At 37.5% G+C, this 18,556-nt stretch overlaps 1 protein-coding gene across 1 annotated transcript in view; it reads right to left on the bottom strand.

The window, feature by feature from the left end:
• The window catches only part of KIF13A (kinesin family member 13A), a 74,726-nt gene that overhangs the window by 28,102 nt on the left and 28,068 nt on the right, over positions 1-18,556 (bottom strand). The window contains exons 9-16 of the mRNA XM_009584928.1: positions 16,571-16,682; positions 15,958-16,170; positions 14,206-14,316; positions 12,947-13,081; positions 11,627-11,757; positions 9,772-9,858; positions 9,497-9,663; positions 3,861-4,071 (exon numbers count right to left, since the gene is read on the bottom strand). Of these exons, the coding sequence (XP_009583223.1) occupies positions 3,861-4,071; positions 9,497-9,663; positions 9,772-9,858; positions 11,627-11,757; positions 12,947-13,081; positions 14,206-14,316; positions 15,958-16,170; positions 16,571-16,682 (1,167 nt within the window). The remainder of the gene's footprint in view (positions 1-3,860; positions 4,072-9,496; positions 9,664-9,771; positions 9,859-11,626; positions 11,758-12,946; positions 13,082-14,205; positions 14,317-15,957; positions 16,171-16,570; positions 16,683-18,556) is intronic.

Genomic DNA, 18,556 nt, shown 5'->3' with positions numbered 1-18,556 from the left:
TGCTGAAATACAGTACACGTTGTGCATATACAACTTCTACAGAATACACTATATTATGGACAAGCATAGGAGGAACAAGTAAATGGGCCTTGCTGTGAATATAGGCAAAGTTTGCCTATTTGTCTTTATTCAGATAAGCTTTGATCTTTTAGTATGCCTTTCAGTCCCCAACAGAATTCTTCTTGAGTGGCTATCTTTCTGCTAAATATCCCAAAGAACAGCCTGGGTAATTCAAATTGCATTCTGCTGGTTCCCTGATACCATACTAAAGTGGTAAACGACCAGCAGTGTTAGAAGCAGCCTTCAACATGCTAAAACATGTCTCTCCCCGCCATCTGGCCTAAGTTTGCAACAGTGGTGGGTTTTGTTGGATCTTAAATAGCTGCCACTGTCAGCAGATTTTTAGTCCACTTCCTCCGTATCTCCTCCCGGCATTATACGGAAAATTCCTTTCCCTCTGCCTCTTGCTTCTGTTATCCAGGCCATCAAGATTAAACGAGCAATTCCAGACCATGGGAGTAACACATTCCACAGACAGCTATAATTTTGGATTCACCCAGAAAATGAAGGTAGAGTCAAGAATTACTCACTAAATAGTACTTAATACTGAGAGTGCCTTATACCTGCAACCACTGTGAGGCAGCTGCCTAGCTTAAGAAACAGAAGGCAGCTTTGATCTGCAAGTTCTGTAAGAGCCATGGGATTCAGCTACAGCCAGTCGCTTCCTTGATCCAGGAAACCGGCATCTGGCAAGCTTTTTGGGGAGGCTCCCACACCAACCTTGTCTTAGCTAGATTCTTGAGAAAGGAATGGTTTAAGACTATAAGGAGGACTTATGAGTAACTCAACCAATTATTATGAGTAGTGCTCATTACAGTTGTGTTTTTCTGTATATAGCTGTGCCAGCACCCTTCCAGAAACTTAAGCAAAAAAAAAAAGTTTCAGATAGGATTTCTTAATTCTTACTACACAAAACACATGACAAGCTCCACCAGGATATTAACCAAAGCAAATACCCACTGAACATGAAATCCTGAAACAATCGTTTAAGCCATACACTAGGGAAACTTACATCTGACACTCACGAGGTGTCATTGCAAGTCTCTGGGATTCCTAATGCCAGATACAGAATACGCTGAACTAAACCTCTGGTCCAGCACATCACCACTGCCCCCTCGCCCCAACAAATTAAGTTTGTTCAAAGTTACAATGGGTTAACTTTACGCCAACAGGTTTTAACGCCAGGTCAGGTATCACCTGTCCTTACATAGTCAGCATAAAGCCATGCATAATAAACTGTGCAATGTGTTCTAGCTGATCTGACAGATACAACCACGTGCCTACATCTGATACCTATCAAATTCATTTTGCTGGCTGACCCGGTAGAGCTCAGCTTCATTTGCAATGGCAACAGAGCAACAGCTAAAACTGCACTAATCATATCCTGTGCAATCCAGACACTTGGCTCTTTCGCACATTCTTCATATCCGGTTTTCCCATTTTTTCCCGCATTTCTTGCCCTCTGGCCAGTTGGCTGGTAAACACCTTCTCAGCACCATGTTGCCATGCTTTTACAGCAGAAATCCCTCAAAGATTTTTTTCTGGTTTCTTATTTAAGAAGATTCAAATTTTTTGCCCTTTTTTTTCAGAAGCCCAAACCTCTTCTAGAACTATAAATAAATAAAAAGTATACCTAAGAGGATCTTCTGGAGGACAGGAAACTGGTAATTAGTTCTTCCAGAAACTGCTTATTCAATGGCAGTGCCACCAAAACTTTATCAGACTCCTTACTGATCGCTACAAAGAGCATTCATTCTTCTCTTTTTTACAATGCAGCAAAGTACAGTCTTCAAGTAGTTCAACAGTTATATAGAGTAAAGCATTCACCCATGAAATCCAGAGGCAAAAATACTTGTTCAAAGCACAGCTCATCCTAAGAAATGTCTAACAACTGAGAAGGCTGGCAGAACACTTAGCCTTGATACCACTCCAGATTCTCATTTTTATGTCATTACATGGTTGTGGTGGCTGGTTAATTTTAAGTTGATGAATTACAATTTTTTCTTCTCAAGTCTTAAGGACAGGCAAGAAGTTTCTTGCTACTTCCTTTTCCATTCTGTTGCTTCTTTTTAGAGGTATGGCTTCCTTTGCCAGTAAGCCCAGTTCTCATCTCTGCTACTGAAGTGGGTTATCAATGATTTCTTGATGGCCTTGCTGTGCTCAAAGCAGTTCTGAGTAGCAATTATTCCAACTAGCATGTTTCTTACTTTGCACTCTTTCTGCAGCCCTAAAAGAGCCTGCAAATCCCAACCATGATTCTGCAATGCTTTACATTCAGTTCCCAATGATTCTGTTTTTAGCTCTTACAGGGGCAAACAATTATTTTAATTAAAGTTGAAACACAGCATTACTTCTCCCTATACTTGCCATGGAAAACATTCTAGTCATCGCTGGTCAACAGTTTGTTATTTGTTTAGGTTTTTTCCCCAGGCCAAACTGGGCAGAAATTACAAAACAAAACCTTGCACAAAAAATAAACTAAGATCTGTTCTGTTCTATTTCTAACACTCTGAATTTGAAAGCTGCCACACAATCTTGGCTATCTTTGTTTAGACTCCTCTTGTACATGGATTCTTTTTTTTTCCCCCCAATGGTGGAGAATAAAGCAAAAATAATCAAAAGAGGAAAAAGCAATCAAACTCACTACATATAGAAAAAAGGCTGAGTGAGTAACAAAGCTTCTGGTTTAAAAGAAAATAGACTAAAAAGAAAAGAAATTTATAAGAATGCTGAATTAATCCAATGACAGAATACTCATTTGTATGCCGAAAACTTAAATCATCTCGGTTGCTGCCCCTAGAACTTCTATGGAGCTGACATCTTTCTCTCCCCTATGATACTAAGAGCAAGCTTCTCGCATTGTCAAGATCCAAACACACATTTAAACTCTGCTCACATCTTCCTAGTCCGCTTTTTAAACTCCCCCTGCAAGAATTAATCCAATGACAGAATACTCATTTGTATGCCGAAAACTTAAATCATCTCGGTTGCTGCCCCTAGAACTTCTATGGAGCTGACATCTTTCTCTCCCCTATGATACTAAGAGCAAGCTTCTCGCATTGTCAAGATCCAAACACACATTTAAACTCTGCTCACATCTTCCTAGTCCGCTTTTTAAACTCCCCCTGCAAATCTCATGACGATCTTTCACCAAGGCTGCGTTCAGGTGCCATGCTATTCCTCTGTGAAGAGGCCTTTTCACCTCATGGCAAGCCTTTTACTTCCTAAACAGCTCAAACATACTCTATTTGACTATTCTGCAGTTCTCTAATACACAGCAATCCTCTTCTAAAGCTGGGCTTACTTTTACAGACACATACATACAACATTTAAGGACTTCCATTTTCTGTATTTTTTATGGTTTTAGATTGTGAAATACCGTGCTCTCATTGTATACCCTCAATACACCTTAGTGGACTCAGTCCAAGTTGGCAAATTCACCTCTACACCATCCTTTCCTTTTTTCTCAGAAGTAACTTAAACAATAATTGCTAAACCAAATATTTCAGAAGCACTTCTCTAGTTAAAAAAAAAAAAACCCAATAAAAAATGCTGTAACATTGATCAGTAAAAGCTAAATTCTTGTTTCACTTGTATGTTAAATCAAACAGGCAGTTCTTGCACGCACATTACACATCAGAACCTAGTCCTAAATGAAACGCTAACAGTGCGGGCAGATCTTGTACTGCATGTCAACCCTACCAAAAAAATATTGTAAGTTTCTGACAGATGGTTCAAGGCCCATGTTCCACCCTTTGTAGTTCTTATTAATTCCTTTGTTTTAACTCCAGTATTCTCACCTCTCTTCTGTCCAGAGATTTACTTTCTGCTGTGCAGTCTGAGCAGTGTAGGAGAGTCTGTCGCTGCCATGCTGATGCTGTCTTTCTGGAGAGAGTTGCTGCCGCAACAGCTCTAACTCACGTTCATACATCAGCCGCTGCTCCTCAAGAGCACTCCTCTTCTCTTCCAAGTACTGTTTCTCCAAGATCTGGACCACATTTTGTACTGGGTCTAAAAAGAAGCGGGGATGGTGGGGGCGGGGGGAAGAAAAGAAACGCAGGAAAGTGAGAAAATGCCATTTCAGCATTACAGAACACTCATTATTTATTTGGTAACAGCAATCAACATATCCCAGAGTCTTTGCAAACACAAGATGGCCATTGTCCCCCAAAACAAAAGCCAAAATAATAAATATTGCATTAAATAAATAAATCCAAACAAGGGAAAAAAAATATGGCATGCAAAGAGGCTAGAACAATGGTTAAGACCCTTGTCTACTGCATACTTCAATACTGTGAAGTTATAGTATGTTCCAGAATCCCAGTAGGAAAAAAACCAAATTGTCTGACTAGTCACACATTGCATTGCGCCAATGTGCTTCACAGCACTAAAGCAGACAAAGCACCTTCTGGAGGAGACTTCTGCATTTAGCTTTACAAACCACATTCCATCGCAGTATCAACCCAGAACAAATATCCATTTGGATACTCTGTCCTGAAAAAACAACTGCTTGTGTCAATCAGCTACGGTTAAACCTAAATTGCATTCAAATTAAAGAAATATTGCTCTGTCCATTCCTGGTTTTAGGTCCAATGCTGGACTGTGCCTCTGGAAGAGCAATTCAATGGAATAAGCTCCTTCTATATACTACCAGTATATATCCACTTCATGTACATACATCTGAAAGCTTAAATACAGCAAAAAAGTGGTTTGCAAGACGCCCAATCTAGATGAATATCTGAGTGACAGCACATCACCTAACAAATTGCTGATTCTGTACATCAGAAGGGGAAGCGAGAGGAGTTCCACAGTTGAAGTGGTGGATTATTAGGGGAAGCAACACTGCCAGGATTTTCAAATTCAAAAAATTTCAGCTTTAAAATAATTGTTTGTGATACCTCTTCCATTTTGCAAATACAAAAAAAAGAGCTGCTGTGACTTTTAAGGATGCCAGTCTGTCACAAGGGAGGGAGAAAAATAAACCTAGATTTAATTACGCTGTCCCACTTTGGAACTAGAAGTGTGCTTCTCAAAAAAAACCCCAAAACAAAACATCAAAAAATGCATCAGTGTGATTTAGTTATGAACCATCTTGCCCTCAGTACCAAAATCCAGTCCTTGTAAGATTTTGTACAAGTTTTCCTGACACTACAATGCTACATGAAACAAAATTTGGGTTACTATAGCATGCAATAGAGGATTCACATGAAAGGTTCTGTAGGGTTCTCATCACTAGTAGTGTACGTTGGTCACCATTACACGTACATACACTCTCCCAAAAACCACATCCCCTGTATCTTTGCAAACCAGCATTACTGGTAGCATTACTGTATTTAGTAATCTATAACAACTTACTTAGTACTAAAACTACTGAGACCAATTTTGCTAAAGATAAACTAGCTCACTGTCTGCAATTTTAACATACATGGCCATTGAGGCAAGTCACTTCATAAAACAAATCCTTCCTATTATAAATGCCAGACCAGCAAACAGGATCTCCAGGGTTCTGTTGTTACAGTGGGTTTGTATTTGCCTCTCGGCATCCTTTTTTGAAATATTAAGATGAATGTAAAGCACATCTTTATTTTCAGCAGAAATCAGACACTACTGCAATTGCTGCTGTGGCCCTACACTTATCCATGGAAGAAATCACTGGCTTCACACAAAGGCATCATAAAATACTACCACAATGGTAATTATAAAGCACAAAGTTAAAAATCAGTCAGTCTAAATAGCAACCAAATAGCAAAACAGTGATGCATAAGTGTCTTAAAATAACCAGAAATACTACTTTTTAGTACATGACATTCTCAGAAAGACAGTTAGCTATTTTTAGCTTTTAAACACAGTGCAACGAAAACAATTGACTGAACCAAGTTCTAATATTCTAGACTACAAATCAAGTTATTAATGTTGATCTGCATCATCATTATCCTCCTAACTCCTCCAGATAATACCAGAATTACTTTCACATGCATAGGTTTTACTGCATAATGCCTAAAACAGTTTTAGTTATGTGTAAGAATGGTTGAGAAATCAGGTATTAGGCAGAAGACAGAGAAGAGGAATGGAAGAAATTAAAAGCCCTCTATTGTGTTTGTAAACACAGGAAATGAATCTAAGGCTGACTCATTAAGACCAGACTTTCCTAAACTGCTCAAAGACCAGCTCCAAGTTCAGGGAGCAGATTTCCTTAATAAAAGTGATTTTTCAGCCACCTAGATTTACAGGATCACAACCACCACAGGATCAAATTATACCATGGAAAATATTTGGAACAAGATGCAAGAACCTAGTCTAAAAATTCCCAATTTCAACAAAATCCACTACGGTTTGGGGAAAAAAAAAAAGGTGGGTTATGCTTGTATTGAAATGCAAAAAGTAAATTTACACTTTTAGGAAAGTCTTCAATTTAACTTTTGAAAGATTTTACACCAAAAACCACAAGCCTTTCACAGTGAAAAAGCAAAATATGGTATGAATTATAAACCATATAGTTAAAAGATGACACAATTCAAAAGAACTACAATAGTGTTTAAGTTAGATTTAAACACCACGTTCCACAATTTTGGATTTCTTATGCTAAGTCAAATAAGATTCTACCCAGTGCCTGCCAAATGCACAGCAAATTCCATACAGTGTTAAAAGTCCCAAGTCCCAATCCTTTACATATTAATGTGACAAGAGTTCAATAGCCCTGAAAAGACCATTCATATGCAGTTAATCCTCTGCAAAATGTTTGAATATTAACATTGAACCAGAAGAATGTACTTTTTCCATAGGATGAACAGCATTTATTACCTTGCTGCAATGTCACTTAATTCACATCTGGAATCTGTTAATCCAGTAACAACATTGCTGAGTAAGTTCCTTAAGATTTCGTATAAGTGCATTTTTCTAAGCCAGCTAGAAGGTTATGACACAGGCTGCTTTGCTAAATTTCATCAAAATCCCCACCCTGAGCTGTAACAGTTTTGTTTGCTTAAATGAGAAGCTGCATAAACTAATCACATTGTTTACTTAATTACTGCACCATCTACAAGAATAAAGTAAACTTCTTTGCTGGATTCTGTGTTTGACCAGCATCACAAACTAGCAGTACAAAGCTGATCTGACAGAATCCCCCAAAGAAAGTGAACATGCTGAAGGGAGGAATGAATCTGGATGTTTTCTTCACAGCTGTTTTCAAAGTTACACATTTTCCTCAGAGCTTCTCTGGAGCCGGATGTAATATGTGACACTGCTGTACTGGTTACATGTGATAAAAACAAATGTGTTTGTGTCCTGGAGAAGCTAGGCTATTTATTTAAAGAGGGTTACTGTTCTCAAAATAGATCAAGGGGGGAAAAAAAAACCAAACAAAGGAAAACCAAAAACTCTAGCTTTGGGCTATATCAAACCACTGATGTGAAAGAAAAATCCCAAACCCATACATGCCTATAAAATAACTACCTAATAAAATTTTTAAGATACCTCTTTATTCCTCCCCTAGAGCTTCTCCAGAGAACATGGACAATAGAATTAGCTGTCTTCAGTTATTTAGTTATTTCTTCTTCTTTACCCATATTTATTTTTCATTTTAAGGAAGAATAAATAAATTGTATTGCAACAAAGCTGCTTTACTTCTTACCCAACAAACTGCAGGCCTGTCAGAAAATACTGTATTTTAGCTATACCATTGAGAAGAACAGAACCTGGAAGCACTACTGGGCTTTGATTCAAAAGACCAGCCTATGATCCCCACAGTCACTTGTTTTGTCAGGGTTTTATTGTCACTTACTACTCCAACTTAGTTAAGCAACACCTATGTGGGAGGGAGCAGAAGAGACAAGAAACAGAATAATTGGGTTATGACGCCTCTGAAACTGTGCAACATGTATGACTGCTAACATTTGCTGTGCATTAGGGAGGAACGAGCTCTAATGGAACAGCAACATCTGTACCGTTCTTGAGCAAAGACACAGAAAACAACTGACCAAGACAAAAATTGGCCTGGACCACAATCAAAAAAGTCTACTGAACTAAAATGTAAAGACACTTGAAATACTGTGAAGAATCATTTCCATCAGCTAGATAACAACACATGAAAACCAAAAAATGTGACCCTCCGTTCAAAGAACACTGACTCATTGTAGACTGCTACAGTTTAGTCAAAACCCTGGTTAGTGACACACAGATCAAGCATCAATTAATGCTTTCAAATTTCTCCAGCAGTCTCATGCATGAGCCAATCGAGTTCAAAACCTTTGTCCCAGTTTTGGCACAGATACGGCATGGTTTGAGGCCTTAACACAGGCAACAGAATCTTCACAAGGGATGACAACACTGAAGACCACCAGGATGGCAGATTCATCTGAAATTCGTCTCCTGGTATGAGTGAACCACAATGAGAATATTTCTGTTATCAAACAGTAATTTCACATCAACTTAAGTGACCTGACCCTGTAACTCACTCACACAAGCAAACCCATTAAAATCAAACTGCAGAAAAACCTGCAAACTATTGCTAGAGCATCAACCATCATGCTGCACTCAACGGCAAAACAGAGAAAGTTAAACAGGAGACCAAGAAAAAAGTAAATACTGTATTTCAACAAGTAAACAACAGCAAACAATGGAAATACTGCAAAGATATGAAGAAAGGAGAACAGAAAGCAATGAAACACCATTTACTGTGTCTTCTTGGTCAGTGCGCAAAGAGCAAGGTATTTGCCTCTCAAGTTTTGTGTATTAAAAAACCTGTACAAAGCATTCAGTAGTTTACCAAGTTTTTCAGCATTTCTTCATACCATATTAATATCATATGAACTATGACTTGCCTTCTGGAAACCATGAAAACACTATATTGTTTTATGTATACCATACCATTATTTTATATATACTGTATTTTATTATACTGTCCAAAAAAAGGCATCACAATAGGTTACAACAAAGATTAAATAAAATATTGAGAGTAATCAAGCATTAAAAACCATGCTAGCTGACATCTGACTATTGGTTTGTTATCATTTCAGTGTTTTTCTACTAAGGTTAAAATGGTGTCAGTAATATTTGATACAAAAGGAAGGATGAAACTAACTGAGCCATATCTGGAGCACCCTTTTGTCTACAGTAACGTGCAAAAGCAAGTGGTTAGTAGGACTTACATGATGATTTGACATGTTAACAACTCAGCTGCACTATAAAGGGCAGCAGATGTACAGACAAAATTGTGTGTCAGGGCACAAACCAACTACTAATTTGTATGTGTGTCTGTATTTATACCTAGCTGCATATGTGTGTGTATATATATATATGCGCCTAACATGGTTTCTGTAAAATACCTTTTTCTGAAAATGCTCCAAAGGCCACTGGAGCAAGTGTACCACTTGCTTTACCCAGAAATTAAGTTCCGCGCTGAATTTCTTAGATAATCCGAAAGAACCAGCTGCCTTACCATTACTGTTCAGTGTCTTCATAATAACTTCCATTTGTGCAAACTCATAGTTGTAGTCTGGTTCTGAAGAAGCTTCACTAGCTGCATCCAGATCATGCTCTCCTAACGAAGTTTCTTTCTCAAGGTCTTTCAGCCAATCTCGTCGTTTCCTCTTTGGTAAGTTGATTCTGTGTAAAAATTGAAATTCAGTTTCTAAAAAGTTTATGCAGAACAGTGGAAGACAAAAAAAAATAGGCTGAATGTAAAGAGGCTGGAATGTAAATATCAACTATTACCTAAAAAAGTGGTTGTTTCCCCATAATATTCTATCTCCATGCCATAACTGAGTGACAGAACATACCAGTGCACCATTTACACAGGATCTGAAAGAAGAAAATAAAACTTCAGTAAAATCCTAAAAATAAAAGGTTGAAAAGTAACAGGAAGATCTACTGCTTCTCCCATCTACAGACAGGGATTTGTATCATACAATGCACAAATCTGCTAGGTTCTCACTAAAGAATCAATAGGGAAGTTACTGGTCTGATTTCTACTGTCAGAATCAAACACAAAGCACCCCTCCAGCTTTCACTGATGCAACTCTTCAGTAAACATACAAAGTTGCTTTTAGTTGCACAGTCTTCTTTAAATGCCCATTTCTCAAACTGGGTCACTGCCTGTTTCTTATAAACAGTCTGTAAACTTGGTTGCACGCAAATCCTACTGATAAAGCTCTCCAAGATATAAGTTAGTCAACACAGTTGTAAAACTCAAGCATAAGAAAAGACCTTTAGATCCAAATTTCATTCCTTCAACAAATGGAGTCTCTATTATTAACAAGGGTCTACTTTTGTGAACATCTGGTATACTGCTATATTTGCATTTAGGTTTCTTTGTATTTAAGTTTCAATCACAAAATGGAAAAAATGGAGCTGTTGAACTTCTGCATATGTGAGTCACAAAGCAGAACATTTTATTTGAAATGGAATAAAAACTTAAATAAAATGAAAAAAGCCTTTTTAGATGCATTGTTCTGTATTTAGCTGTCTCTCTCAAGTAAGTCAACACAAACACATAAGCATTTGATTTAAAACCAGATTTTTATTTTATCTTTTTTCAATGACATTCTGGTAACTAAATTTCTGTTGACACTAGTATCTTAACAACAGCTACTTAAGCATTGCAGATCAGGCACGAGTAAAACAAAATATATTTTTTCCACTGACATGTGCCTTTGCTCTTGCCAGTCAAAATGACTGATTTCCAGTATAGTAACTCTATCACCACATTTTTGAATCCCATCTGTTTGAAATTTTATACTGTAGGCTGCAGAAGAAAAATGCAAATGCTAAGAGGTATTTTACTGAAGGCAGAACGAAAGAGATCGGATTTTTTAGAAGGTGTGTCTCAAACTTATGTTCTTCATTCTAATACTAATCTATAAATTATTTAGATATTCAGATTTCAGTCAACCAGCATGACTATTAACTAGGACAAAGGTACTGCTTATCACACGGCATTGGAGATGAAGTGACAAAGACATTTACAGTTCTACCCAAGAAGCCACAGTGCCCCCAAAATGAAAAATAATTAAAATACAGAAGTAGAAACAAAAGGAGAAATGTGACTTCACACTGTATATTTACTAGATACAACAGTAATTAAATATTTACAAAAGAATTTAAAGATCTTCAGATCTTTAAAACACCTCTTTCTCACAAAATACTGACCTTTACAACAGGAACTACTCACAAGGCACAATTTATCCTCCCCCATCAGGACACAGCCTACTATCCCATCACACAGGTCGGGATAGCCAGCAGCATCTCAGTGATCCTGTTACCACCCAAGATTCAGACAAGCAATGGTCCCTCATTCCTACCAAATACCTTCTTGCGATGGTTCATTCTGAGCCAAACCACTGATAGCCTGTTACGCTGCAGAATAGGTGGGTGTATACACGTGTGGGGAAATCTCAGTTTTATCGCTGAATTTCACTTCTAAGTATGTGTTTTAAGTCACCCATACTGAAGCTACTCACTGATGAGAATGTAAGAGACTTCTGACTATGTAAAATAAAAATGCATGCAAGTTACCTTCTGGTAAAGAAAAGCAAACACTTCACTGGAAAGTGCTGCTGATTTTCCTTACCTTGCATTTTCTTTTGGTGTGAGTGTAACTTCTCCATCTAAAGCAATATCAATCTCACAGTGTTCTGGTTGGATTCCTATGCCAAAGAGCTGTATATCCTGAGAGGTATCTGCACCAACTCTTGTGTGATCCTAGAAAATAAGCTGTTACTAAGAGACAAGCAAACTATCACTGTTTATATAACTAAGAAAATATTAGCTGAAGCACTGAGAATGCACCGTCTATGTGCTCTCCTTTGCTAAGCACTTCTATAGAGCAGAAATGGTGCCACAGCAGATTTGAAGACTGTAAAGGTCACACACAAACTGTTCTTCTGCTGTGCACTTTATCTTCGTATGGGTTTAGATAAAGGAAAATAAAGCAGTTGACATACAAATTCTGATTTAAAAATATTCTCAGACTATGGTTGCATACAAACAATAATGCAAATAGTGAAGAAAGCCAGCCATGTCATATAGGCATATATAAAAGAGGACAACATGGATAGTAAAACAAGGTGCAAAGAGATTGCTGCTTTTCAGAAAACAGCTATATAGCAACTCAACTAAACATACTAATCTCTACATAATTTCAAGTCGTATTGGTATCGTAAATTCTGCTGAAATACTTTACTGTTGTTAGAGAAGTTGTGCTTTATCTGCTACTGTTCAAATACAGAAGCCCTATCTCAGCCACTAAAGTAGAAAAGTAACTATAAAAATAGACAGGATAGTCTTTCATATCTTATTGACAAGGAGCTCATTTCCTTACAAACTTACTAGGTTTGTATTTGACACTGTTTCACCCTGACACGAGATGGTATGAAAGCTAGTGGCACTAGGAAAATACATTTCTGTAAATTTTTAACAGTGCTTTTGTTTTCCTCTTTCTCTTTTTCTTAAGCTTTTCTGTCATCGAAGACTATGTTTACTTTTACCGATTACTACAAAACATCATCTCTTTACAATTAACTCATTGAATATTTAAAGCAATCCTCAGTTCACTAACAAAAAGAAGCATCTAACATGAGGCTCTTGCTTCAAGTTCAGTCTAAAAGGCAATCCTATTCACATACTTCTGGAAAAGCTAGAATTTATCTCAGCATTGGCACACACTGAGCACTTCTCCCACTGTTGGCAATCAGGAGATCAATTAGGAAAACAATGAAGCTGAACTGCAAAGGGAGAACAAAAGCCTAAACAGTAGGAGGAGGCCTATCCTATTTTGCTGCAACTAGTCTTAAAAATCTAAATACATTCTGAATAACAAATTGAGCCAGAAATTCAAAACAACAAACAAGTGTTCTTTCATTCTGTGTAAACATTCTGTTCACATTCTTACCTTTAAATAGTAAACCAAAAGCTCATTGAGTGCAGGGTCTGCATTCAGGTTCACCAGGTAACACTTGTCATCCCCAACCTTGATACCTGAAGACTCAAGGGAAATTCCCATGCTCTCCAGCTGTCTTTGCCTCTCCTGCAAGCACAAAAATAGGTTAATCTTGCCTGCTGCAGTACGCAGAGACAAGTACGGTAAGTATATGAAAGCAGAGCAACTAAAGCTGAAGACGCACATGCTGAACATGCATTCCGTGTATCGACCTAAGACATTGGTCAAGTACCATATATTTAATAGAATTTATTTTTACACACCAACAATAAAAAGTTAGATCTAATCCTCAAACACCTGTTTCCCCAAAGCGGCACTTACCTAAGCAGCCCTCCTGATTTTATTAGAGATACTCATAAGTAACAAACGTGGCTTTAAACCTCTATGTTAGTTAAAAACTAGACTCAGTTACATTTACTTCAAAGATAATCACAGTCATAGATAATTTAGAAAATAGCATGCTGCAGTTTAGGTTTATTCTTATTATTGCAGTATTATTAATTCAGCTAAAGCATCTACTCAATCACACGTCTTTTGCTTTGCTACAGTTTGGGGGTTGGGTTTTTTTGTTTGGCTGGTTGGATTTGGTTTGGTTTTTCCCCCGCCTTTTTTTTTTTTATTTAAACAGTGGTTGCACCAAAGCACGCTTCTCAAACATTAGGACTAGAAAGGGAAACCACCAATACTCATTCTCCATTCTAGATGGTGGAAACGATGGAAAAGTACACTGGAACCCAGAAGTCTTATTTTAAGAATAATGAACAAACATTAGTGAATACATGTATACATTTTCCTTTTCTGGTTAAGAAGTCACTAAAAGCAAAAGCAACAAATACTGCCCAAAATTCTGATCCTTCTGTAATTCTTCATTTTCTTACTCACTTCAAGGGAAACACATCCAAGATTCCACTGTGGTCTTATAAATAAATGAGCTGCCCAAACATATTTTGTTGTTTTATTTTAAAATCAAGTATTAGCTTTTATCAATGATATCATGACAGAGCTACATTTATTCTAATGAAATTCAGACTTAAAAAAAACAAAAACAAAACAAAACCAAAACAAACCAGAAACCATGGGGAAAGACAAAAATCCAGAGGAATTCTAAATAGGTGGTGGGGAAGACAGCACAGTCCACTAAAGCTCATGAAATTCAGCTGACTTGCACTATATGAGTATTTGGCCTTTCCTCCTCAAAATTTCTGAAATACCTGTGCAATTTCTTCTGTTTTTCTTAGCTTTTCTTCCCAGGTGACTGTTAGCTCTTTTATTAGTTTTTCAGATTCTTCCAATTTTTCCTTCAGTTCTGGTGCCTTCATGGCCTAAAAGATAGAAATTAACAAAAACCTTCAGCTACTCTTCCCACTGCAACATCTGCTTGCACAAGGAAACTGAACACCACAACATAATATGAAATGAAACAAGTATAGATTTCAACTATATCCCCAGGTTTTTCATGGCAGAAGATGAAGAAACAGGTCACTTGCAAAGGAAGAGGACAGAATCAACCTATAATGAGTCCAGATCTGAAATAGCTGAAGATTGATGTAGCTCCAGAGGCTAATGGAACCAATAAGATCTCTGGGCCTGGTCACTCAAGCTTCAGTATCTGTATAAAAATATCTGAATATTTAAAAACTTTAAGTCTTAGCTATCTGAAGTTCAACTGCAAAGTCTTTCTTCCAACACTAGTTTTAAACACAAATTCCTCTCGATATTTAGCCCTTCCATTCTATCTTGGTTTCGTAAGAGTTCCTAGAGTTGCATTAAAGCTTTCAGACTGACCCTGTTGGTTACTTTCAAAGGAAGGCATGCTCTAGAGCTAACACAGGCTTCTCATTTCACAATAGGAAACAAAAGCAAAGGGCTTGAATACGTCTAGTGCCAAGTAACAGTTCAACAGGCCTATAACTCTATATAACAGTTTTTAACAGAAGGTATAAGAGAAAAAACTATTTAAAAAAATTAGTAAGACTTTGGACACCTTCCTACTGATTGCGTTCAGCCACAGTCCACCAACATAATTAAGAACATGCTACAATAATACTTTCTGATTTAAAATACAGGATTAGAACAGATTTTTATTTATGAAAAAAAGTGAATAGCTCCTTTTTCTTAAAGCAGATTTTCCCATTTCAGCCTGTAAGGAACTGTTCATACAAGGAACACTTTTCCTTAAACAAATGTGAAGTTTAAACACCACACAAATCACAAATTTACCTTCAGACACACTTCTGGGTTTTTTCCACCAGTATTTTGTGCCTTGCCTGAAAAGATCAAAAATATTTTCCTACAGTGCAGCGCCTAATTTCTCCAGCTATCACCAAGTAAACTATCCTACCTTGATACTTTACTCTCCAATTAGAAGTATAAATCTAAGATAAGCAGCAATCTCACAGTGTTAACTGTTAAGGCAGTAAAGCAAATTGTTGATGGTTTCGGTGTTGCAGTTTTGACAATTTTTTATAGACTTTCACAAATGTCAAGGAGAGAAACATCCCACATATTTTGTGGTCCAATACCAGATTTACAACTTTTCACACTTTTTCATTTGATGTCATAAAATTATACAGTCCACCAATGCAAAAAAATTTCTGCTAATAGGTCTACAGAATGAAGTTGTACTCTAGCTCTTATCTGTGCTGCATCAATTATTGCTTGACATGAAGTTCTTCAAGAACAGTCTATTCTGGCAAGGGTCACCATCAGTACATTGTTGTCCTCATTTAAAAGTTATTAAAAATATGCAAACATTATGTTGGATTTATTTCAGGAAACAAGGTTAATTATTTAAAAACAAACAAACAAAAAAAACCCCAAAGCAAAACAAAACACCAAAAAAAACCCGCACAAGACTCTTCCTTTCCTCATTTTGTAAGACTTAAAATGAAAGCTAGTCTTCCAGCCAGAGTTTGACATTTCCTTGGGAAACTCAGTTTACGTTGTACTGTGAATAATGTTACCTCAGCTTGTGAGAGCTGTTCTTTCAGTTTTTCAACTTCTTCACGTAATTCTCTGATGACCCTAGCATTTGGATCTTCATTCACCACAGCATGATTAACTATCCTTTTGGCTCTGTCTGCGTATCTCAGAGTAGAGAGTGTTTCTTCATAGTTGTCTGCTGCTGGACTAATGGTGGCTATCATAGCAGTTTGGCTGTTTCCTCCCAAGTTGTCCTGTAGAGTGCACCCACAGAAAGTTTGAGGGTTAAAAATTGTTCTGAGACTATACAATGTCTTTACAAAGATATTCAAAATACAAAGCTGACTATTTAGACACTGAAAGGTACTCTGGATGTAAACCAACCAGTACGATCCATGAACATTTCTAGCCACCTCCATGAGCTTTGATTCCACTGTAACTGAAAACAGCCAAATAGGACTTTATGTAGAATTAACACAAGATACACTTAGCTGTCCATATTACTTGGAACAACTTATAGCTATGAGAGCTCCTTAGGTCATTTCTTTAAAAAAACAAGATGAGAAGCCCACGCACAGAGAGGAATGCTACAATGATCCTACAAACTATTAAGTTGACATCTTGTGAACAGGGTGAACGGAAAATATTAATTACCTTGAGAAGCCAAGTGAGTACAGAGTCTCTGTAAGGCACAAACTTGTTTTTCCCCTTCCCTGCTGCTTGGTCAGCGAGTGATGATATAACCAAGCCCAGTGTTGAAAGTGATCTATAAATGCAACACAGTAGAACAGCTTTAACACATATTCCAAATGTAGATTTACTAAAACACAGAAAAGGGGATTTGCTAAAGAGTTAATTTATGCTCTGCAGAACTTCACTTCATCCCATTTTTAAAATATCAGAATAATTTTAGTTGGAAATGACCAGGAGATCAGCTAGCCCACTGCCCTGCTCCAAACAGGGCAATATATTTATTGAAGTTACGTATCTGGAAGAAAAAAAATTTACATCTACAGTGTTTCATCTCATTTGGTACTAAGACCAAGTTCCAGAAAGACTAAGTTGAAATATTCAGATATTTAAAATAGTTTGAAAAGTGCAAAGCAGACTGCTTCAGTACATGGAGAATCACTGCCTTTGATTAGACATCTACCTTTTCTCAGAGACTAAAAATCTTTCTATCTTGGACACTGCCTCATGACACTGTTATGAGTCAGTGTTGGCAGCACAGTAAGAATCCCCTGTCTCTAGAAACAATGTTCTAAGAGCACTGGCTCAACAACAGACTAAAACTGAACAATTCTTTAGCCATAAGGAGGCACCCTCAAGACTAAGCCAGTTATGGCCCAGGAGAACTAGTCTGTCTGGTGAACCAGTAACTTATCAGCCATCACACGACAATGGAAGACTGATCATCAGAAGAGACCGATTAGGAGGTCTCTTGACAAACGGGTTGACTTATAATTGAGGTGGAGCATCACTACCTTCTTGTGGGAGAAGTAGACCAAAGAATCTCCCAGTTACAAAAATGTTGCACAAGCATGAAAGAGAAAAGCCCCCAAATTGCTTAGCAGACAGCCACATCCCAAACACCACTCTAGAATGGTGAAGAAAATACAGGTAACTCATTCATTTTGGCACATGTACCACTTCTACCAACAGGGATAACTGTATTAGCAATCTGTGCAAAGCATATGTGCATTATATTATCCAATTGTTATACAACCCTGTGTAAATTTTAAGTGACATCGGGACTCTTGGGGTGAAGTATGTTTAAGATAATGAGCTGGTTCAGGAGCCTGAGAACATTAAACAGATGCCTAAAGGGTTTTAAAACAGACAGCGCTGAAGCCCAAGAGCATACTCATCCGTCATACTCATGCCCAATTATCCAGCTACTCTTTATAGCTACCAAGGAAAACTTCAGCAGCGTCGCAATTACATAGTCAAATAAATCTTTAATTGTACTGTTCCACTCCATCCTTTCGAGTTTTCTTTTCCAAGAAGTAGTACTATTTTAACTGACAGGCAGTGTTTGCACAATATTTGTAACAGAGCCTTAGTGCTGCTTGAAACTACCAGTGCTTCAGAAATAACATTTAGAAAATGACAAAAAAGTTGCAGAAGAATATTTCAAGGAAGACATCTGAGAGTAAGATTAACAACAACCATTACATGTGTCACAAAAGATGTCCCCTATTCCATACACTACAAAGTGGTATGAAGATACAGCATAGACCTGAAAGCAAAATTAGAAGAAAAAGAAATTTAAGGAGAGGCTAGGCAATCTAATCTCCCAAGAGTGCACTCTATTTTGCAATTTGTCTATAGGATAACTTTCCAATTCACCTCTGAAAAAGTCACAGCAAAAAGGACAGTTAGTTTTAGTTTGTGACCTAAACAAAAGCCTAACAACCTCTGAAAGCTTGTGGGGGGAGAATAGGGGAGGGAGAATTGGTTCTTGCCTCCAATCTCTGGTCTCCACAAACAGAGATGACAGCGTGCTAAACATGCGAGAACAAACAGTAGGATGCTGTGTGCTGCTCCATAGCAACCTCCCACAGCACAACTGAAAAGCACCAGCAGCATATTCCCAACGAAGTCCACTTTCAAGGAGCGTAGAGACAAAAAAAATCACTC

This window comes from Fulmarus glacialis, unplaced genomic scaffold (assembly GCF_000690835.1).
Source record: "Fulmarus glacialis isolate BGI_N327 unplaced genomic scaffold, ASM69083v1 scaffold5879, whole genome shotgun sequence".
NCBI lineage: Eukaryota > Metazoa > Chordata > Aves > Procellariiformes > Procellariidae > Fulmarus > Fulmarus glacialis.
This window is presented reverse-complemented; position numbering and strand designations above follow the sequence as displayed.